Source organism: Haliaeetus albicilla, chromosome 7 (assembly GCF_947461875.1).
Source record: "Haliaeetus albicilla chromosome 7, bHalAlb1.1, whole genome shotgun sequence".
In the NCBI taxonomy this organism is placed as follows: Eukaryota; Metazoa; Chordata; class Aves; order Accipitriformes; family Accipitridae; genus Haliaeetus; species Haliaeetus albicilla.
The window spans coordinates 9238686-9262283 of NC_091489.1; the positions used below are offsets into that span (position 1 = coordinate 9238686).

General features: G+C 36.6%; 1 protein-coding gene across 5 annotated transcripts in view; it reads right to left on the minus strand.

Annotated features, from left to right (window-relative positions):
- Positions 1-1014: 1014 nt before the first annotated feature.
- The window catches only part of PACRG (parkin coregulated), a 257202-nt gene continuing 234618 nt past the window's right edge, over positions 1015-23598 (minus strand). For 4 of the 5 annotated variants that reach the window (XM_069786893.1, XM_069786896.1, XM_069786892.1 and 1 more), the window contains one exon: positions 1015-1742. In XM_069786893.1, coding sequence (XP_069642994.1) covers positions 1582-1742 — 161 coding nt within the window. In that variant the 3' untranslated portion in view covers positions 1015-1581. The remainder of the gene's footprint in view (positions 1743-23598) is intronic. The other variant, XM_069786895.1, reaches the window with a different exon arrangement.

A 23598-nucleotide genomic window follows, 5' to 3' on the forward strand; every position in this document is an offset into this window, starting at 1 on the left:
GGCACTTGTGGCTGGTAGCATCACTTGATGCTGCAGTTCCTCAAAGAGGTGGGAAGAGTAAAAATCTTCCTCTTAACTTTTTTTCAACTGCAGGAAAGAGAAGAAAGAAAAGAAAAAAAATAATCCGCAGGCTGAAGATCCCACGGAACAGAAAAAGGCAAATCTAATGTCAGTCTAACAGCAGATCCAGCTCAAAGTTTCAGCAGGTGGGAAGGTGCTCGCCACGCTTCCAGTCCGCACCCAAGAGAACTGGGCAGCGCAGGGGCTGTGTCTCACACAGACAAGCCTTGCAGGGTGTGAATATGGATGCGGGTAAGCACTTGGAAAAAGTCTTATGCGTCTAACACCAAAAAGTGCATTTCAAGCTCTAACAGTTACAGAGAAACATTTGAAAGTGCAACTTGCATATATTTTAAGAGCTTCCAGAAACCAGAATAAAAGTAAATGAGCCCAAAGTCTGTCCTTCTAAAAATCTCATGCTTTTTAGACAAAGCTCGTATCTCCTGATTTGTTTTGAGCTGACTGGATATTTTTAAATGGTTGTCCTTGAGACTTGTAAAACTTGTTTTATTTTTTGTGGGTTTATTCCACAGAAATGCTTAAAAAGCAATAAAGTCAATCTCAGTAGCCTTGCTTAAATCCATGATTACATCAATTCTGTGTTGTGGGTATGCAGGGAGAAACCAACTGAGTAGGAAATTGTAAGGGATTCCTGTAACAATAGTTACATTGTTTGTACACATATATACCATAATAATAACAGGAAAGCAACAGGAACCTTGCAGTTACAAAAAATACCCAGCACCCTTTAAAATTACATGTGTATATTCTGTGTTTACCCCGATTAACAGTGTTGTTAGGGACTGATATATTATGCACGCTGTATCTTCCATCTGATTTATTGAAGTTTTTTCTGGGCTTCTTTTCTTCGAAACTGTGGTTGTGCCTGATGTTTGCCAAGAGGAACCCAAGTTCCACAGAAACGTAAACACCTGGAAGCCGAGATCAGGAGTGTGTAAGAAACATGAATTAATTTAACGACAGTGCTTTGTAATGGACCATATAAATTTTCCCACTGTAATTGGTATATACATTCAACAGTTTTATTGTATGTCAGTGCACGTTATTCGGCACAGCTGCTAGAGAGGCACTGCTGAACTGGTGTTTCTCTTCCATGACAAACACCTATTAAGCAGTCAGCATAAACTCTTCTTGTTACAGCCTCTGACATCACCCTCAGGGCAAGCGGACACAGAACAGCAATTGCTGAATTGCGTATGAAAATTATAGTTTTATTGTCTATACAAGTGAAGATTTAACTCCGATTCCTGCTCTAGTCAGCTCTGTTATAAAGGAGCGATTCTTTCAGGGAACAAACAAGCACAGTACACCATTGTAATCAAAGGAACAGGCACTATTTATGTATTGGAAAGCCTTGTTCACAATAGTGCTAACACTCTAATGCCCCAGAAGCCACTATTTTAGCAGCTGTAGAGAAAAAAAGCATGACTAACAAGATGCCATACAGAGTCAGATACAGCTTTTTTAGAACACAAGTGGAATCATTCCATTTGATACAACTCAGTTTAATATGCACGACTGATAAGTAGGGATCATGTATTTAATATTTATATAAGCAGTTTCTCCACCGCAGCGTTCAAAGGCTTCCAGTGTCTCTTGAATCAGATCTCCAATATTTTCACGCTTCTGCTGGCTGTAGTCTATCCCATCGCCTGAATTAACTGGTTAATAAAACAGAAAAAAACCAAGAATTATATTAAATTTACTGTTACACTTTGAAATAATGATCTAGGAAATTGCAGTTGCTGGTCAGTCACTGTGCCTCTATCAGGAACTTTGCTCTGTGACATGAAACAGAGCTGAATTTGAAAACACGATGGTTTTGGTATCTCTTTAAGGCTCTGCTCAGGCTCCAATTCGTATGCCTTCAAAATTTGTTTATGTACACATTACTGCAGTACCTAAGTGAAAATCCTAATAAAGAAAACACAGCCTTTTATAAAATGAAGATGGACTCTCTTACACTGTTAATCTCTTAAGACCATTACTTCTTTATTTCTAACACTGCTTATTTAGGACAAAATTCTACTGCCAGATGCATAAAAGCTTATCTACAAAATGTGACTTAAGCTAGACTTGTTATGATTTGAAATATTAAATAGGTTTTGCTTTGGAATTGTTCCGTGTTAGACATCATATTCACACACTTATGTTGTTTCTGATAGAGGGGATGTCATGTGGCCTAAAAGAGATACTTGGAGTATAACACAGCACTCACTCCATTTCTGATCCCTGAAAAATGTGTAAAATTAAGTCAGTGTCAACAGGGCAAATCATGGCAGCCCACAGATGCAGTAACATTTACTGCTGCTTTCTCTAACATGGATTAGCAAGGGTGACACACATTCATACAAACACAGCATAATTCTTTAAAAACAATCGGTGTGAACAACGGTGACAACGAAACCGACAACAATAAGAAATAACTTCACCTGCAGTGATGCTGAGAGATTTTAAAGGAGGGAAATATCTTGTATTAAAACAGTATTCTGAAAACTATCTTAATATAGGTATATTCCAAGACATATATAAAAAATAATTTGGTAGGAGCATAACGTACTCAGATCAGGTGTGGTGGAGCGGCCAGGTGGAGCGGCTGTCACGCTACTGTGGGGTAGTTCACACGCAATCAGTCCGTGGTCTCACTCCAGGCAGTGGTGGCTATGTGCCCATGTCATACCCTTAACATCTCAAATAACACTGCTTGCATATTGACACTCTCAGCTGGCCAGCAAAGGACACACTTGTCAAGACAATGCAACCAACTTCTCGGGTAGAGCCTGCCTTTTGTGTGAGGAACACAGTGCACGCAAGGGCGAGGGTAGATTTTGCTCCTGATGGTGCGTCCACATCCCCAGGCCGATGGGGTGTAGATGTACAACTGCACCCATCCTCACATCCTCTCCTGGATCTAAGCCCAAGGACCTGGATTTAAATGTTGTGACTTTGTTACCGGTAAAAACTGAAGAACCATGCTCATGAAGAAAGAGCTGATGAACAGGGGTAAAAATCATCCTTTTGCTGAATTTTCCTGTAAAATATCTGATTGCATTCCAAGTTAATTATGTGTGTATCAGTCTTTCAAACTCCTTACACACATCTGTGTCACTTTGCTTTTTGTAAAATGGTTACACAAATACTGATGTGACATACAAGGACTGGGCTTCTGAGTGAAGAGGCAGTTATTTTTTGTGGTGATTGCACTTAAGCACACGACTACTTTCCTATATATTAACTATGCATTTCACTGACATGCGAGGCCAGGGTTGTGACATCAAAATTTACTACAATTAGTTTACTGTAATGTTAGAAATAACAGATTATGAGAGTGCATTAAAAACACCAAGAGCTATTAAATAAAAGCACTAGCTTATACAAAATACTAATGCAAAAAGAAAAGCACATCATGGTTGAGTGCAGTTTAGACTAAACATGGTTTGTTCTTGCAGAAAACAACTGCGATCAACTGTGCCTCATCACCTGTGCTGCATGTGCACTGCCGGCACTCCCCAGAACACCTGGAGGTATTTCTCATTTCACTGGTTTGAGCAAAGGAAACCCTGAACCTTGACCTAAGTCTTGGCAAATATGTAAAGGAATTACTGACTTTCCAACCATTTGTCTATTATCTGTAATTTTAAGCCTACACACATGCTCTGCTAATGAGCTTACACAGCTTTCATCATTCTTTCAAAGAAGTAGTAAAAAAATCAGCTCTCTGGAAGTAATGGTGATACATTGCTAAGCAAGTTTGGAGGAGGCCAACAAGACACCGTGATAATGCCGGTAACAGAGGTATTTTCCAGAATCCCATGTTACAGTCTTCATTATGGAACATAGTCCATACAATAAATGATGCCTTAGATGCTTGATTAAAAGGTGCCTAAGAGAATGAGGCAATGATAAGGGAAATAGTCTGCAAGGGAAGACTGAATGTGTGATGTGCAGACTGTCATTACAATTTTTTTTCCCTATAGACCATCTGTGCTATGTGGAGGTTTGTATCCTCAAGATAGCCATAATTCACATTAATGCCATGACACAAGCTACAACCAACAATACCAGAAGGGTTATGTCAGCATCGAGGTCACCTGGTTAAGTACTAAAATAGCTATCCTATGCAGTTATAGGAATTAACAAATCTTTGAGACAAAAAGGATAATCATTAACCCAACAGGACAACATCCACTAAACGGATGAGTCAGAAAGATCTGCTCAATGCACCTAAGGGTAAATATCTAGTCATAATAATAATGATGATTAGTTGGAAAAAATAGCTACTGAAGTATAGCGGTCTCAGCATGCCCTTCTCTGGTTTGACTCTATTTCCAGGTTTGCATGTGAAGCCAACTTTGTCAGCCGCAAAAATGTTGCATATGTAAAGTGTGAACATGGATCTGATTCAAGCTCTTTACGAAGTTGTGCTTTGTGAGGGAGAATAAATCAGCATGAAAATGCTAGGAAGCACATTTGTCATATCTTTGTCTCAAAGTGAAATGTCTGGCAAATTCAGCATGCATCAAGAACTCTTTTCAGAGCAAATGTTATTTCTGTGTTTAGAAGAAACGCATTGAAGCAATACTAACAGTTCTAGAGGATTACCATCAGGAAAAGATCTCATTTACTTCTGTGGATCAAAAAGTTAGTTCCCAGTCTCCTAAATCACGCACCGAGGGCTTTATGGTCCTTAAAAGTGAAGCAAAAGGCTTTGCACCTGTCAAGACCTGTGCTAGCTGATGAAATCGCCCGGCCCAGGAGTGGCACTCCCTGCCCTGCCGTCAGCGCTGCCGATGCCAGCTGCTGTAGCCGAGGAAACCCTGCTCAGACCCTCAGGGACTGAACTCAGCGTTTGGCAGGGACCAGAGGAGGATTTGAATTGTGCTTTAAAACATGGTTTGTATTTGAGTCTAGACATGCTTCTATTCATGACTCAGGATATTAAAGAAATTCTAGTGTTACTTGTATTCCATCTCATTTCATTTTAAAATTTCAATAGGGTAACACTACAAATATAAAATTGTATTGCATTACAGAAGGACAAGCAAGTTTCTCTCAGTGCATTAAGAGTTCGATAGGGCAGTTTTGAAGTCTGGGAGTGGACAAGAAAGGTAAACCAACCCTTAAAGCCCAGTCAGATCTATTCTTATCTCTGGACATTTGTTAGCATCTGAAAGTGTCCAAGACATTCTTTCAGTTTATTAGATTTCACTTCAAGGCAGGCCGAGTCTCAGATAGAGGGTTTTTTAATCCCCCAAATATGTCAAAGTACCTCTCTGTGAGTATCTCACAGATAACGGAGCTCGCTCCTTGTGGTGGCTGTTCCCAGGGTTCTGCTTCATGGAAAGCACAAATTAAAACTAGTGTTTTCATACACCTGTTGTTGTAGGGCTGTCACAGATCTTGGGATATTGCAGTTTCCCCAAATGTTAAACATCTGAGGAATGCTTAGTGTTGGAGGACAGAGTAACACCTAAAAGAGATTTCTGAAGAGACTGTGAAGGAAGCCCTATGTCCCCAGCTTAAGCAATGTTTTCAATCAAATTGTAACTCAAAGGCCATTCTTTTATTTTTCACTGATGAACTTTTGAGAGCATATATACAGACATATATCTCAACTTGTTGTCTTGGAACACGTGGGTCCTGGAAGAAATTTTTTAACTACTACTAGTTAAAAACAGAGAGCTGTTGTACAATGGGATTTTTTTTTGTACACAAATCGATAAAGCTACTTGGAATGACAGGCATCATTCCTCCCTTTTTGAATCTTGAGAAAGAGAGATACTGAAAGGTAGAGTGACTTGCTCTAAGTCATGGAAGGGATCAGTCACAAATCGTGCTTTTTGACTTTATGTTGTAGATGATGAAAGTACTATTTATGGTAAAATGTAACTATGGTAAAAATAATTTTTAAGCTGCTCAGTTCATCCTAGTCAAACCAACAGGTATTTTTCAGCAATTAAAATGATTACAGTAATCCAACATGCTAACCACTTAACTAAATAAGATTTTTACTTCAAAAAACCAACAGTCATGGGATTGTAAAGTGCAGATATATTTCTCAGTATGGAATTGTATTTCTACAGAAAAGCCTGTCACAGAACAATATACAGTAAAGCAGTAGAAACTAGCATTAAAATAATTTGTGGAAAATTGCAGGACTTTATCCCTTCTAGGAGTCAGCATCAGTACCAAGAAATAAATGGAAGTCTAGATTGACACGCATGTGTGTCAGGGTTCACATCGCATAAGTTCACTGCTCAGGTACAGTTCAGGGCTTAATTAATTTTTCAAAAAGTCCTTTGTTAGGATTAGTTTAATTGTCATAAAAGATGTTGGCTTCCTGACCGGAGTGGAAAACGAAAGCCCCTGATGAGTCAGTGCGGTGGGAGGGAGGAGGGCTCCTTTGCACCGCTCCTCTCGCTGTGACTCAGAACTGCGCTTTGAAATTGTCAGCTCCGGGAAGGATGAGGTAGCTCAGTCTCCCTGTTCATTTAGTTGAAAGTCTGTGAAAAGTCACAGGCTAAGACTCTAAAACCCTCCTGTCTGCTAAGAAATGGAGGGACGTTGCTGATTCGTTTCATTCAGGTGCAGGAAGAGCTACCAGGAGGTTATGATTTCTGGTTGTCGCTAACCCAGACAGAAACCGCTGTGTTCCACTCCTGAAGGCTCAGAGCAACGTGAACACCACTTGTACCTGTTTCTTAGGACACGTCTAGTTATGTGCACCCAGAAGTGCAAACTGGCCTCATGCAGGCTGATCCCAAAGCAAGAGCGTTGGAAAGAGGAGCTCATGGAGTAATTTATGTTGGAAGGACCCCCTGGAGCCCTCTGGTCCAAATGCCCTGCTCAGAGTCAGCTCCGTTTTCAAAGATAGGTCAGGTCGCTCAGGGTGAAATACCTGAAGTTGCTTAGTGCAGAGTAATCCCAGAACGAGAAATGGTGCAGAAATCCCCTTGATCTGGCATAGCTTTTCACCAGCCATTTCAGATGTGATGAAGGGAGCTGCTACTCCTTAAATATTAAAACAGATTTAGTGGAAGAGGATTTGCTGAAGTTACAAACTTCATAGGGAGAATTATTATCTGTTTTAATACGAAACAAACTTAAACTTCTGGCATAGTAACAGATTCTAACCCGCATATATAACATTGCTTTTGGAAGCTTAATCATATTAAGATAGATGCACAGATTTGGCTGAAAAATTAATAAAATATCATTAACACCCTGACTTGAGACTATGAAAACATAATTTAAAAAAATTTAACATGTATCTTTCAAAATGATTTAAAATACTAAAGTGGAAAATACTAATGTACTTTAAGGAGGCCAAGTCTTTGAATATGCACAGACCTGTTTTTTGACACTATCAACACTTAGAGTTGCTTGTCTCTTGCTTTACTTGGCTCTTCCTTCTACTTTTCATCACTAGTGCTGAGTGTTTATCACTTTACAATGCTACAGTACTGCAAAGATTGCAGAAGAATGTTTCAATCCAAGATGAAAGCATGTATGCTTGGAATTTAAAAAGAATACTAATATAGAGATATTTCTGCTCATCATAGGTCTTAGAAAAAAAAAATTATACTTTTGGTATAAATCAGCTAGGTATTATCTATCTAAATAAGATGCTTCCAAGATTTTCTTAATTCTCATTGAAGGCATTTTGCTTTAGCATAGAATATAGATTCTTTCTATAGTTTTCTTCCATATGCAGCTAGCATTTAGTTATTTCATAAATTAGCATTTATTTTAAAATGTAAATGCTGTTACTATAAATACTATTCAGAAAGTCAACTATTCAATAAGTGGAGGAAGTGCTCTGATTGGAAAGGAAACATTTGACTGACTTACGATGTTTTGCTAATGATGTAAGCCTACTAGAGATAGCTGTAACTACTTGTAAATTGCTGCAGTATAAAAAAAACCCAAACCAACAAACCAAAAAACTGAACTGAAAATGAGCCAAGACAGCAGCTGTTATCACAGTTTTCCATTTCCAGGAAATGTTAGCAACATCAGATGTAATCCATTTTAAGCCCAGACTTTTTTTTTTTTTTTTTAAAATAGAAGTACAAAAATGAAAAAGAAATCACAGATTTTGTAAAAAATTATATTAGCAAACATATTTGACTAATGAGGTAAAAAATAAGAGAATATTATTGTATTTTTTTCCTCTATAAGTCCTTAAACTTCTCCAATGAATTTCGACTTTGAAGTTTGCCTATGTTTGTGCTACTGATCAATATCAAACAAAGTAGTATTAAATAATCTTAGATCAACAGCATGCTCAACACAGGAACAGAAACCAGAGTCTGAGATCTCTGTGGCCTTGGTACACTGTTTACTGTTGCAAAATAATACATTAGGTCACAAATTGTGCCTAAAGTGCAACAAGAGTTGCACCACTTTTGTGAATCTGATGTTCTTCCAATTGTTTTGGATGTATATAAGCTAGTACAAAGTAAATACTGTTTTTTAGCTGGAAATCATGTTTGTGTGTGCAAAATTTGCATAGCTTTGCTGGACTGATGTGAAATACATTTGCTTGTCACACTAATTTCTCATGCAAATATAGCACAATTAATGCAAAAAGAATTAAATCCATGGAAAACCAATTTTTTTGTGATGTGGAATAAACATAATGTATTTTTTTAAAGTAATTCAAAGTGACAAAGCTGAAAGCCCCGAAATGCCTTAAGGATCACTGATTTCAGTATGAAATGTAATCCTGCAACAGCCGATTTTTAACATTGAGTTCATTCATACTTAAACTCAAGATGCTTGACAAGCCATCCTCCTTCCTCCTTGGGAAGATTTTTATTTATGTAACCAAAATGTTTTTGAGGGAAAGCCCTAGGTTTCTCTTTACAAGCAAAAAGCTCAGTAATTCATTACTTTGTGTTAATAACTGTTGATGTGTTTGTACATGTCACATACTAATGGAATTTGTTGCATCTAAATTCTCTGTTCAAAATCATTACCATTTAAGGACCCTATTTGGTATAGCTTGCCCATCAAAAATTTCACTGACAACTAAATGAATTCAGTGACTGCTTTCATAACTGTGACGGAAGGGTGAGCCCTTTGTTATCATTGGAATGCAACCATATAAAAAATAGGTCAATATATTAAAAATGTCCCATCAAAATTATGGGAGCAAGTTGTTAGATATGCCTATAAGTAGCTGGATATGCCTGAAGTTGCCAGTTTTCTAGTTTTTCAGTTCCCTAATTAAGCGAAATAAGCAAGAACCTGAAGTCAGCTGAGGGTGTTTTATCAGTGATTTGAGAAGGGACAAGGAGATGAAAGCTATGAATGACTGTGTGGATTTGCCAAGATTTCTTTCATTACTGTGGGACAAGGACAGAATTTGTGCAGTTTAAAGGACAGCTAGCACTGAAACTGGAATGTACTTTTTTATCCTCAAGGCAGACAGAAAGGAACACCCTGCTCTCCCAGATATCTGTACTATAAGGGTCAGGACACCTCCTCCTGGTGTCTCTTTACATTTTTTTAATATATATTTTTTTTAAAAGTAAATTGAGTAATCTGATTACTGTTTCCTTCCGAGTTTTTCCACTTGGATCAATGCATATGATAGATTAAAAAAATAAGTAAAAATTACCTTCCCAAGATACTAATTTGCATTCTTTTTATGAAGAACAGGAAGGACATAAAAATAAATACTTATCAAAAGCTAGTTAACAGCTCTTCATTTTACATTAAGAAAAGTGTACATTTGAATTTATAACAGCTTTTCAAGCAAAAAGAAAAAAGCCAAATTTTATACAACTAAAATGTATTATAATGTGTAGTCTCTACTTACAAGAATGTAAAACATTCAAAAAAGAAAGAAAATTGCATCCCCTAGGTGTGCTGTTTCTGCAGATTCACAGCTTTTGAACTGAAAAAGTTGAAGCCTTTTGAAAGTAGTATAGAAACTGCACGTACACCACATGCAGACTGACCTTTTTTTTTTTAAGCTTTAGGAACGGTCTCTTATTTATCTTTTGCAACATTTTCCCTGCATTAAGTGTGAAGAAAGATAAGTGAATAAGAAGAACTATTTCATCAACTAACTGGAAAACACTCATTCTTCTTCTTGTCTAAATTACACCTGTACCTTTTGTTGCTTGACCTGTTATTCAAAAGGGTCCCAAGTATGAAGAAAGCAAGAGGCCCAGGAGCATGCAGCCCAATGTGCTGAAGGCCTGAGATCTTCTCACATCAAAGTCAGTTTCTTAAGAAAGCTGTAATGCTTTGGGAAATAAAGTTATGTGCAAAAAAGCCAATATCTCACGTTATAGAAACTTACTCTGTGTATCGGTTCAGTCTTTTGAAGTGATGCTTGAAGAGGCTGTAAGTTGCTACACAAAGGCAGCACTCCTGTATTCTGTGGCACACAGTTTAGGGGGGACATAACACCACTAGCATAAGAGTACAGCTGAACAAAAAGAAAGTGCATACAGCAGACGGTCATCCCAAACACTTAATCTTTGCATCTTTTTGTGTCATTTTAAATTATTAAGTAGTAAGCGGAAGGAAGAGCGATTTGAAGAATGGGGATATGAGAGCTCTCCAGTATAGCTTACCAGGTTCTTCAAATCTTGGTATGACCTAAGCTAATTTCTAAAATGTTATTTTAAAATTGGCTTTTAAATATCTTCCTTTAGAGAACCCTTTAGCACTTTTTACTGATATTAAATTAACTGAGGAACCATATACCTCTCTGAACATGTATTTCTCTTGAGATAAATCAGTGAAAGGGAGGTTGGTTGGTGGCATGTTGTGAAACTGCATAACCCATCTCAATGGTCACTAAAAGTCAGCCATCTCAGGTGCAACTGCTTATTTGTCTAGCTTGCCATCAAGACTGTAGGAACTCAAATAGTGGAGCATGCTGATACCATGAGCTCCTAAATTGTCTGCTATTTTCATTTGTCTGAGAAGAACCACTTGGCTGAATTTGAAAAAAAACAGAAAGAAACTGAAGTGCAATGCCAGGTAACAGTAAAAAATGCTATTGATATCATCAGTGGGTATGTACAAAGACAGAAGATATTTACACGTTTTTTGCAGTAACCTGACCCAGTACTAAGACCAGCTACTGAGACTGAGCAGACTGACACACTCTTGCAATACACAGCAAAACCTTTTGTTTCGCCACTTACGCAACTTTTATAAGATTACTTCCTTTACTATCCAATATAAAATCATTATTTATTATGCCACTATAGGTATCACAGACTCTAGCCTGTGTTTTTTAAAATGTACTTCTAACTTTTTCACAAAGGGATTGCAGTGTTATTAAAACACAAGCATTTTAGTGATGCCTAAATACAATTGTTCGTAACAAAGACGTAATTGCACACAACAGGTGTGTGTAAAAACAATAGGATGGGAAATGGTTAGCAGTTTTTTTTGAGATAAAACTATTATTCATACATATTACAAAATTTTAAGAGAAAATTATTTTAATATATAAAAATACATTTCTTTTATTATGCTTTTAAAATTTTGTTCATTAAGAAGATTGTGTTGTTCCAGTAAAAATTGTTAATAAAGGATCTTTTTTCCCATTCCAGATGGTATTTTTCTGAAAAAATAAAATGCAATCATAGGTCCTAGCTATAGGAGAAAGAATTAAGAGCATATTTTTCTGATTTACAATGTCCTTGATGACACAATTTTACTCTTGGCATGTATGAGTATAGGAAAAAAAATTCTGCTATTTCTTATACTGCTCACACCTGCAGAATTGCAATCATCCATAAGGGCATGATCTCTTAAGGCCATACTTGTTTTTACACATTTACTGAAAAAGACCTTTAAACTTATCTATTCTGGGACTATGCGTAGAAGTAAAAATGGCTTTTCTGTGTGCAAACAGGATACATGACATGCTCAGCAGGGTAAATTGGACCCCAGCTAACACTGGTAATACCTTTGTGATACTTGTACAGGTGCCTTCACATAGAAAGCATCCAACTGCTAACAACGCAGCGCTTCTAGTTCAGTTTGTAATACTTTTCTTAACATCCTTCACCTCATTACAAAAAGCAGTGAACCTGAACAACAATAAAGCTTGAAAAAGAATCTTTGCTTCTCAGGTGAATTTGTATTTGCTTGTCCTAAACTGCTGCAAATATCATGTATCTCTAGGCTGATGGCAGTGTACTAGTTACAGTAAGTTCATCTCCCTTGCAGTGGTCATTTGAGTGTTTGCTGGCCTGACACGTTGCAGTGCCAGAGCCTTAAGGCATAGGATCAGCAATTTTGTAATTTGTTATTCTCCAGCCAGTCCTGGCATTATAAGGCAAATATGACCACTTACGTTCTCCAATGTGACGCTAAAGCATGCTACATTTTGTAATTGCAATCTTAATTTTTTCTTCATCATTCACTCATCTTACCGCCCTTCCAGCCCTGGTGCCTGACAAGCCTACAACTGTTCTGCTTCAGAAGGAAAACAGCTAATACACACGCACACACGCATGTCGAGACAGGGAGGAAGAGGCAAGAGAAGAAGTAAGTGATATGGCTGAATGCTCTTGGTCAACTCTGGCTCGCCTAGGGGTTTCTAACTAACAGCCAAAGAAAACAGTTAAGTAGCATGGCAGAGCACAATGTGTTTGAATATGTGTAAGTTTGCATTTTCATGTGTTATAGTGAAGAACTAAAGTAGAAAGCTGTCAAGAAAATTCTTCCCTGGCAACTTAAATATGCTTTCTCACACTTGGATGATCTGAGAGAACATGCACACATTACAACTAGCTTTACATTAATAACAATGAAATGGCTATTCCTATGAAGGAAAGTCATGAGGGGTTTTTTTAGATAAATTTGGGACACATTGAAAAGATAACTTGGAAGACAGCATGACTAATATGTAAGTGGGACATATTTCAAGAGTAATATTCTCTTCCAGTTTTCCTGGAATGCATATTGCTCAGTGATAGGGTCAGCCTCCAGAGGAAAGGGAGAAGTAACACCTCCCAAAATTCCTTTATCACCTGTCTCCAGCAGGCCACAGATGGCTGCTTCACCTCCTACATCATTTAATGCTAATGGCTGCACTAAGTTTACAGGTCTCCGATCCCAATCTGCAGCTGCAGTGCTGAATTGGTACCCGTGGAAGCACCACCTCAAGAGTAAGAGGAAACTCTGCTTCAGAAAAATATTACTGAGTATTTTTGCACAACAGCAGCTAGTGCAGAATGATGACTTCTGAAGGAAGCTATGAGATGTTATTTTAAGGGAAAAGAATAACATATACTAGTCTCCACAAATTCATGTAAGCAAAATTCTTCATGAGTCACCAAGAAATTTCATTCCTGAATAGTGATATCTGGAAAGGTCTTCCTGAATTACTTGTCCTAGCACAGCCGAAGTTTATTGGGCGCTTGACTGATAAGTAAAATAGGCAATCCTTGTCCCAGGGACAAGAATGTGGACATGGGAGGAGTAGAAGACAAAGAAAAACAAAGGCTGAAAGTGGAGGAACAAAAGCCAAGGACATTCATTTGGCCAATTAATTTTCTTAAGTGTGCTCCATAAGAGTTCTAATTGATATGCATATATACATTATGGATTAGCATAGTTATTCCACAGTGTAATTTAAAGTAGCACACTGGATGCCAATCGACATGTTAGATCTGAGCCTGTTGAGTTTCCACTATCATTTTGTAGCAAAACAAGGTGAAAAGGTAGATAGGCTTATCTGCACGTCTATAGCTAGGATCCAATATCTTTGCTTTACAGTTCTGAGTAAGAATCTCACCTACTTACAAGTTTACTTTGGGAAGTGATTAGAAGGGAATGTCAACCTTATTAGTGTAAATATAGGGCTCCTACAGGAATGTGTGCTATCAGCTTAAGTATTGACTTTTTAAGATGGAGAAGGTGAACTGAAGTTGTTACTAGTCTGTCAGAGGAGAGGTACCAACAGCCTCCCAGTGCTTGAGACCTCTCCTCTTCTATTGTCTTCCTTTGTTTTAATTGTATGGATAAAAAATAGCACTATCCGGAGATGTCTTGCTGGTTTGGTAATATCCTCATTTTAGAGAGGCATACACTTTCCTCTCTCTTTAAATTAAAAAAATGCTGAAGAGTCAATAAGTCATTTTAGGCATGCTTGTATCAGATCTTGTGCCTCAGCCATCTGCCTCAACAACTCCTGAAACTGCTGATAGTTGGCAGAGATTACAACCACTGTCACTGAATCCTCAGAAGTCATGGAAGAAGTCAGGCTAGTATCAGTTTATTTACATATCCTCACCATTGTAATACGTCCATATCTAGCAGCTCAGATACGCTGAAACAGGGGTTACGATTCTAGCTCTGTAGGGGAAATAGTACAATAAGATAAGAACTTGATTTTATAGGAGAGAAACAATAATAGCACTCACAATTTTCAGGTAACAGACTGACTTGACTTCACACATCCATGGAAGGCAACTGTGAAAACAGCCAGGCAGAATCAGAGACACAGGGCAGGAGACAACATCACGGCATAAACCTCTTACAATCAGAATGGAAATTTCAGACTAAGTTAGGAATTGCAACACAATATTTGTCACGTGGGCTCTGCAGGAGAATCATTAGGGCTGCACTAGACTCACCTCATGGCATAAAGCAGGAGTGCCTTTCCCGAGAACGGTGTCCAAGTGAGTGAAAGGCTGGCCAGTGAGTCTCACAGAGTGAGCCAGCGGGGAACAAGGAGCAGAACAGTGTCTAAAATCTTGTCTGTCTCTGAGACTCAAATGTTTGCATGCACCCTGGAGCTACAGACCAGAAGTTTTCCTGAGGGCAGATACCTATTGCCATTCCTTCTGGGTGAGATCGAATGCTTTCTTTATAAGCAACTTGTGCCACAAGACAGCAATGATACCACGGATGTGTGTTGGGTTTGTGCTACACATCTTTATGATAATAAATCAAGTTTCCCACAAGTTCTACCAGCTAAATGATAGTATAAGCTAAGGCCTGTTCTGACACCTTGTATGTGTTGTCTACCCTACCAGCAACTGTCTCACCACGGACGTACATTTGGATCTGTCCCCTCTGCCCAGATGCTTATTTTTCCAGAAACTCTGCCACTTTTCCACTTTGGTTGAATTTGAACAATGAGTTTAAAAGTTACAGGAGTCGAGGCAGGGGTGGGGGGTGGGGAAAGACGTGCAGAACAGAATAACCTTGTGACCCCATAAGTCTTGTATTCTTAGGTCAGCAGGCAAAAAATATGAGCAAGGGCAGTGGTGACTGCCTTCGTTGTTATTGTAAGAAAACATAGTGGTGGAGCAGCCTCCCAGGAAGCACGAAACAAGTCCAACATTGGTCAGCCTTTGTGGTTTCAAATATACAACTTTCACAATCAGGGAGATTTCACCTAATTATCAAATTAGTTACTGATGGAGAGAGGCTTTTTTGACCTCTATGCTTATGATTTGGCAAGGAAGAAGCTGTAAGACAGACCTTTTGTTAGACTATGAACTTGTGCCAATGCTTTCAGAGAGACCCAAAGTTTAGCTCCTGAATCCAACTTTTGGCAGCTACCTGAGTAGGCTAATCCTGAGCCCTTACCGGTTCCCAAATGAAGGCTGCAGTGAGTCAGAACATCTGTACATGAGGCTAGATACTTAAATGCCTAAATACAGATTTACATGAATACATCTACAGTGCCAAGTTTTAAGTGTTTTGACTTGAACTAACTTCCTAACAGATGGTTATTCTGCATCTATCTTCATTTATTTATGGCTGTTTATGTTTATACAGACGCAATAACTGATCTAAAAGTGATACAAGCTTATTCCTTGTCTTTTTATTTATATTGCAATAACAGTTAAAGATATTACTGTACTGCACAATCTATAGAAATTACATAAAGATGATCCTTTTGTGTTGTACTCACAAGACGTCCTTCCAAATGTTCAAGAAAAACTGCCATGACCATAAAGCAAGGTGAACAAACATAAATTAGATGTTAGCATAATCTGTAACATTGTAAACTTAAGCAAGATATTAATAAAAATAAACAAACCCAAAAAACTCTGAAAAAAAATGAGGAGAAAAGGGAAATAAAGAAAAGAAAATATTTAAGTATGTGTATTAGAAGCTTCAGAAAATGGAATTCAACAAAATTTATGCAAAATTTCTCACTAACATAAATCTCATGCTACATAAAATGCAGTTCGTGGTATCATAAGCAGATATAGGACTGATTCAGGAAACTGTCATGCAAGTGTGTAAGTGATTGCAAAATCAGAACTAAAGTGTGTTTATTTATATCAAAGCATTTCCTAACTAAAGAAGCAAGCAAGCAAGCAAGGCAAGCATGTACAAAGTATTAAGAAATGAAGGGCCTAATACTGCTCTCAGCTATACTCATGCCTCACCATGTAAATCAATGAGTTTCAGAAGACTAAATGAAAGAGGGGGTTAGCTTTTCTCTGCCTACTACAGTGATTAATTAGCTTATTTTCAATAAAAAAAAATTGATAACTTTTTTCACAGTACCAAAAGTCCAAGAAAACAACAGCTATCTATTACCCCTCTAACAGGAGAAGGCACATGTGACCATGAAACACTGTGAGACCTTGGTAAGAAATATGATGAGAAAGAAAATTTCTCAGTTTTGAAGTTGTATTTATTTATATGTAAGTTGTAATATCCAGGGAAAGCAAAGTTTGCTGTAATCATTTTCTTACATTACTGCAACATGCATTTTTAATGCACCGCTTTAACTACAACCTTCTGAAGAAGATTCAGAAGATCATTACAGTTGCCAACATTTATGATACACCTTTATGTGCACTGTAACACCGCTGCATTTGTATCAAGAAACCAGATCTGGAAGGAAAGACAAGGAAATTTTCCCACTGAATGATAAAGATGCTTTATTTCCATAAGCCAAATAAATTTTTCAGGAAACATAAACTCAAAAAATTATTGATGTAGAACAGGTTTTATCACATCAGCTGCAGAACTCCACTGGGGAAAACAGAAAGAAGAAGCCCTTAGGCCACATTTTGTGTGACCTAATTCTTTCAAGGGTATGTTTCTGCAAATTTTTAGGAAGTGACAACGCAAATGAATGACAGTTCCCACCGTGATGTTTTCATGGAAACTCTGCATAACCTCCAAACGGCAGACTTTGCACCAACACTACAGTACATAGTTTTGTTCTAGAGTTTAATTACTTTTGGATGTAAATGAGCAGAAAAACAATTATCACAGACCCAGCAGAAGAAGCAGTTATGCTTCTATAAATTTCTGGTATTCTACTGTTACGATTGTCAATTTAAAGTTTCAGTCTATATGCTGCTGCCAGTTAGTGATTAGTCTACTACATTTTGGTGAAATTGCACTCCAGTCAAGGGAAATGAAGTAAAAAGATGAGGGAAAAAGCAAACTAATATTGCTAAAATCTAATTAGAGCAGCAGGGCCAGTGCTGGACTTAGCTGTGATGAGGTTGTCTTTCTATTAAATTCAATACACTGAATTCGGTAAGAACAAGATCAAATGCTATGATTTGATTTTCATGGGTGAAGTGTTAATAGGACTGTGGATTAACTTTTTCCTCATGTTGTGAAACTATTTTTATATTAATGTAAAGCAGAATACAATCATTCTTTTCTCTGAGAGTATATGTCTAAAATCTGCCCATTTACTTTCAGAAGGATTAGCGCCATGCAGTTTATTTTGAAGGAAATCACATTCCTTTAACAAAGAAAAAAATTCATTCTTTTGACTTCAGCATCATCAGCAATATCCACCAGAACTTCATTTTAACAGTTTCCTATGTCAGACGATTTCTTACTTATATGGTTTTAATTCATGCTGGTTTGTTTCTAAATGAGTACTTGCAGCAAGTGAATGTGATTTCATTTAGCAGCCTAAGTTTTTCATTTAACAACTTAAGACCACATTTTAGCTATAGATGATAAAAACATGATAATTAAAACATAATGCTCTAAGAATGTAATTGGATTTTATCTAAAAAATAAGTAAATTATGCATACCCTGATATTAAACTCTGTATTTCTCCCCTAGAACATCTAGGTACCATAATATTTCACCCCTCCTCCAAAAGTATTAATGCACATTCACAACAGCTTTACCAGCCATATATTCTGAAATGCTTCTGGGTTCATGACACATGAACTTAGTACAATAAGTGTTGATAATAAAACCTGTCTGAGTGCCCATAAATATATATTGTGGAAAAATATTATGTATGAAGCTTTTCATCCCTCCACCTACAATTATTTAGTACAGAAAGATCCTATATATATATATATATATATATATAAGATAAGGCAGAATAGCATTTTAAATGAAAAAGGTCAGATGCATGTAATACATTTTTCATTTTAAATCGTGCACAAAGTTTATTTGTAGACCTTTGAAGTTGATGGGAAACTTGAGTGTTTATTCAGTTGGAACTTTAAGTATTTCATATATAATGCATATGTTCCCTGAAATAGTTTAAATTGACTACTACAAACAAACAGTGGGATGTTGTACATGCATCTCAAATATTACATAAAGCAGTTTAAAAATGTAATACAGACATCAATTCCTTAATGCTTCATAGTGCCTATTCAATAGTAAAAGACATCAATAGAATTTTGTATTTGATTTTCTAAGAGAACCATAATCCCCCCATTCCTTAATTAGTCCACGAATACAAGGAAAATCTAAGAAATGCATATAACGTCTACATAATTTTTTTTCCCTTTAATTCTTCTGTTCTGAGGACTTTCTCAAAAATTCTTTTGATAAACATCCTTAATACAAGCACCTATATTGGCAGGAATATTTTCATTGGGGAATAACTGTGAGAGTCCATAATATCTGATGTCACTAGTTCCATCATGCTGTTTATTTATCTCTAATGTGTGTAACATTCTCAGCTTTCACCTTTCCCTGTGTCTCACAGGAATCAGCTCTTAGGATAGAGCGGTTGCATCAAGACAGAAAATGATCTAAGAAGAGAATATTCTGTTAAATTTTGCTAAAGCTATCATCTTCCAACCTCTCACCTTATACTGAGGGATTCTCAAGCTAACTAGACCATCAAAGCAGTCCATTTGGATCACTTGGCATTCAGTCATAGAATGACTGAATCCTTCAAAATTTTGAAAAAGGCTTTTTTCCACCTAAGACTGACTTTAAAGCTGTACCCTAGTCTGCTGTATTATGATTAGGCCCTGGCTTTTTCATTGAAAACTGCCTGAATGAATTACTGAAATTTATATTACTTTAATATAAGTACAACAAACTCTGATTATTGGTATCCTTTGAAATTGCCAGGCCAAAGATGTGGTCTCTATCCTAAATGTGAAAGTGCTGTAAGAAATGTTTTTCCCACATACTGCAGAGTATATTTCTCTGTGAGGAGACTGTCATCCTCAGTTGCTCTCTTTTGTATTAATCATGAATCTATCAATCTGAAAAACAAAGCTCATGGGAGCAGAATATAGGCTAATTCAATAAACAGAACAAAAGATTTCAGATTCCCTGTCAGAGGATATTAGATTGACCACAATTTTCTCAGCTTTGAGAACAAAGCTGAAAACTCACTTCAAATTAGTATCCTCATAGTCACTATACAAAGCAGCTAAGAAGAAAAAAATAGGACATGGATCAAGGTGGAAAAGGTGAGGTTAAGAGTAAATGAGATTGCTGAGCTATGGTGAGTCTAATTAGGTTTTGGAAAATATTCAAATCCTATGATAGGTAACATTAAAAAGTCTTATGTATATGACAAGTTGAGAAATACTTTACCTTGGAGAAGTATTTAATGTTGGGAAATGTTGGTTTAATAGAAAATAAGATAGGCGGTTTGGGTGGTTTTTTTTAATTTACAATTAAATAATCACATTAAGTAATAAATATTTTGTGGCTGTTACCATAATCACAATTGATTGCTTAGTTGCAATGGTTTCTAAAAAGGAAAATGGTTTAAGTTAAGAAAATATGCTATTTAAAATGCATGTGTATAGTACTTTGTAATAAGATATGGATTATAACTGTGTAATTGACTGACATTCAATTAAAAAGCTTGAAATTAAGTAAAGATGGCTGTGTATTGAGCTGTTGCATTTTAGCGCACTTCTGTTGGCAAATCAACAGATCGCTCATCAAGGATGTAGAACTGTAAGTTGAAGAGCAGAGTCTGTAATCAACGTGCTTATCTGTCCCTCAGAGCTGTTATCTTGAGCGACGCACATTTTGTTTCCATCTTTTGAACCAAACAGAATCTTTGAAAATATTAGGAGAAACTTTTAGATTAGTTTTTTATAAAGTTAAACTACAACTAGCATAAGATAACTTCTTTCGAGTGAAAAGCACTCATATGAACTGAAAATCTGTCCAATTCTATTTAATTACAAAAGAGGAAGAGTTTTTCCCAAAGATAGATTAATTTATTATTTTCTGAAAAAAACAACAACAAAAAATCATGTTACTATCTTAAAAGCACCTTGCAAAATATACTTGGAATGTTTGGAATTATAATATAGACCCTAAAGAATAATTTATAAAGTGGAATTAAAAGTCCAGTATTCACTCAAGGTTTATTGACCTAGCGGGAAAGAAGTGTTATTTGAATCTTAAAATTGCTAGCACATAGTATTCAGTTTGGTTTCAGGAAGAAGAATAGGAGTAATAGAGTGAGGGAAAAAATGAACTTTTTAGACCTCTAGATCATGGACTCACTGAGTAGTGTGGGACAGAGCCCACCATTTGAAATTACGAGCTTTCAGTGCTGGAGATAGTTCCCTGGAGCTGTTTCATTTATAATATTGCCATCAAACCTGATTCACCACAGCCCATGTGAACAAGAAAATGGCAAAACTGTGGTCTTTAGGGATGTCTATAAGTAATAAAAAGATGAATCTGCTTTTGTTCAGGAAGATGAAGTAAATGACTAAGGAAGAGGTGTTTCCTAGTCCTACTATCTCAGGTCGAATTCACTTCATGAATATATGCATGTCTCCTACTGTAATTAATGGACGTGCCAATAGGTCTACAAACAGAATCCAAGATAAGGTATCTATCTACCATTTTAAACAACAACATTAGTATAATGTATGTAATGCTAGATACCTAGTAAATTGACCTTGGTGGAATTTACAAATTTGGATCTAAATACAAAATGTAGCTATTTGAATGTAAAATCACTATATGTACTCCAGCTATACATTGTGATCATCCTTTTGCATAATTTTACCAGCATTTCTTAGTTATATATTATTAAAATACACCAATAATCTGTCTTATTTTTCAGAGAAATATTTTCTTAGAAGTAAGAAACAGGAAAAAAGCATTCAAAGTTATTCTACTGTACCCAAAATGTTATTGACTGCAGCATGTATTTTAAATGTTCCTGAAGAATTGGATGGTTGGGTTTTTTTAGTTTGGTACCCATCATTGCTTCATGTTGAACAATTAAACTGGTTTAATACATTGTCTCTCTGTGAATGAGGAAATGAAAAGTACACTGTCAGCATGTTTGTTAGATGTAATTGAATTTAGCATGTACGCTAGAAATGAAATCTCATTTCTTTTTCTAAATTTGTAGATCATAGGTTGCATAAAGTAGAGCCTAACTGCCACACAATGTTTGGATTTGGTACCATTACATCTCAATAACTTCTTCTACTTCTGATTTCATCTTTATAGCATATCGTCCAACATTTTGACAATGAATGTTATCTTTTTAACACATTCTTTCATAACTTCCACTTCTCTGAATCCCATGATCGAATAGAATATGGATTTGAACAAATAAAATATACAACTTTTGTTGGCCCCAAACAACTGACCAAATACAAACATAGAAATATGAAAACCAAACATAAACCCAGGTATAAAAGGCCCTGAGCATCAATGAATGCTGGCTGCCTGCCTCACTTCTAAAACAGGCTTCAGTAAAATCCTGAATCCACCTGGGACTCTTTCTAATAAATATACTGACTAGCATTCAAGTGCATCACTTATAAATAGGACCCCATAATAATGTTTCTTTTCTCCTCTCTTTCAGATGTATAGTCAGTATAATTTGATATGTCAGTGGTTATTTACTTTATGGCTTGCTAGCTATGGTAGCAAGTTCCCATTTACATCTCAATTAGCACATACATAAGTTTTTCAGTGAGCTACACTACCTTGGAAATATAGTTTGAAATATGTTTTAGAATGACAAACTAGTAATTGGCATATAAGAAAAGTGGGCGTGGCTACAGTACATGGTGTCAGTCATTTAAAAAATTTTTTGGCTTTTCTATTTAGAAGCTGATCTGTTGGGCTATGGATCTTGATACACATATTAACTTTTAAAGTCCTTAGTAATATTAATAGCAGGCTTTTACCTATATGTAAGGCTTCTAGGATCGTTGGCAATAGCATGAAAATAAACAAGGTGCAGAAAAAAAACCCCTTCAAACAAGAGGCCAAATAAGGCACAGGATCTTCTCTAAAAGCAGTCAGCCCAAGAAAAAAAAAAAAGTATTGCAAGCTCTGGAGGTTAATAAAACATATGAAATTGAGTCAGTAGCAAGATTGCTCAACTAACCCTGAAGTTTTCCAAAAGACATAAGATAAAGATAATCTAAGCCTATTCTGCAACCACAGTCACCCAGATTATGAAATCAGTGGCCTGTACAAAAAGTTAAATCAGCTTCTGGATGAAGGGAGAGCATGTTTCAACAATATTATCAGGTAACTTTTAGACTTAAATTGTTACGAAGACAAAGATAAGAGAAAAAAATATAGGTAGCATGCTGACTTGACTCACTAAATGGCTTTTCACCCCAACAGATGCGAGTTGGAAGTCAAAGTATAAATGAAATGTATTTTCTGGTGTCATTCTTTTCCATTTGTTCACTGTACAAAATCATCATATCATTTTCTCTGATTAATTGTGAATGGCAGCTGTATTCAAATAGTCTGGAACTGTACTAGAAGCTGTGTAAAATGAGAAAGCTACAACATCCATGTAGAAAGGTAAGGTTGCATGATACTTCTACGTTTATCTCCTTTCCATGGTAAACAGCATTTTATTTTTCCAAGAACTGAAATCACACATGAAACAAGAAATGTAAGTAACAAGGACAAACAGTCCATCTTTCCCCCCAAATAACAGTAAAATGAATGACTTGAAAGAGAATTGGAAGGAAAAGCTCTGTGACAGGTCTTCTGGAAATTTTCAGGAAGCTTGAAGATTATGTACATTTAAGAGGATAAAAAATCAGATTTCATTTAAACAGAACTGCTTTAAATTTCAGCTTATTAAGATGATTATTACAATGTCAGTAGATATATCTCTTCTGCTGCTGCTTGCAATGGCCTTCTGCCACTACTAACTTCACTCTCAGTTTATTTCATGCAGGAAACCAGTAAGCCCAGGTTTATGTAAATAAACTTAAGGTTGTGGGAAGATAGGAACTACCATTTTCATGGCTGATATTGCAGATTGCAAATGCATTGGTTTCTAACAACACTGACTCAGT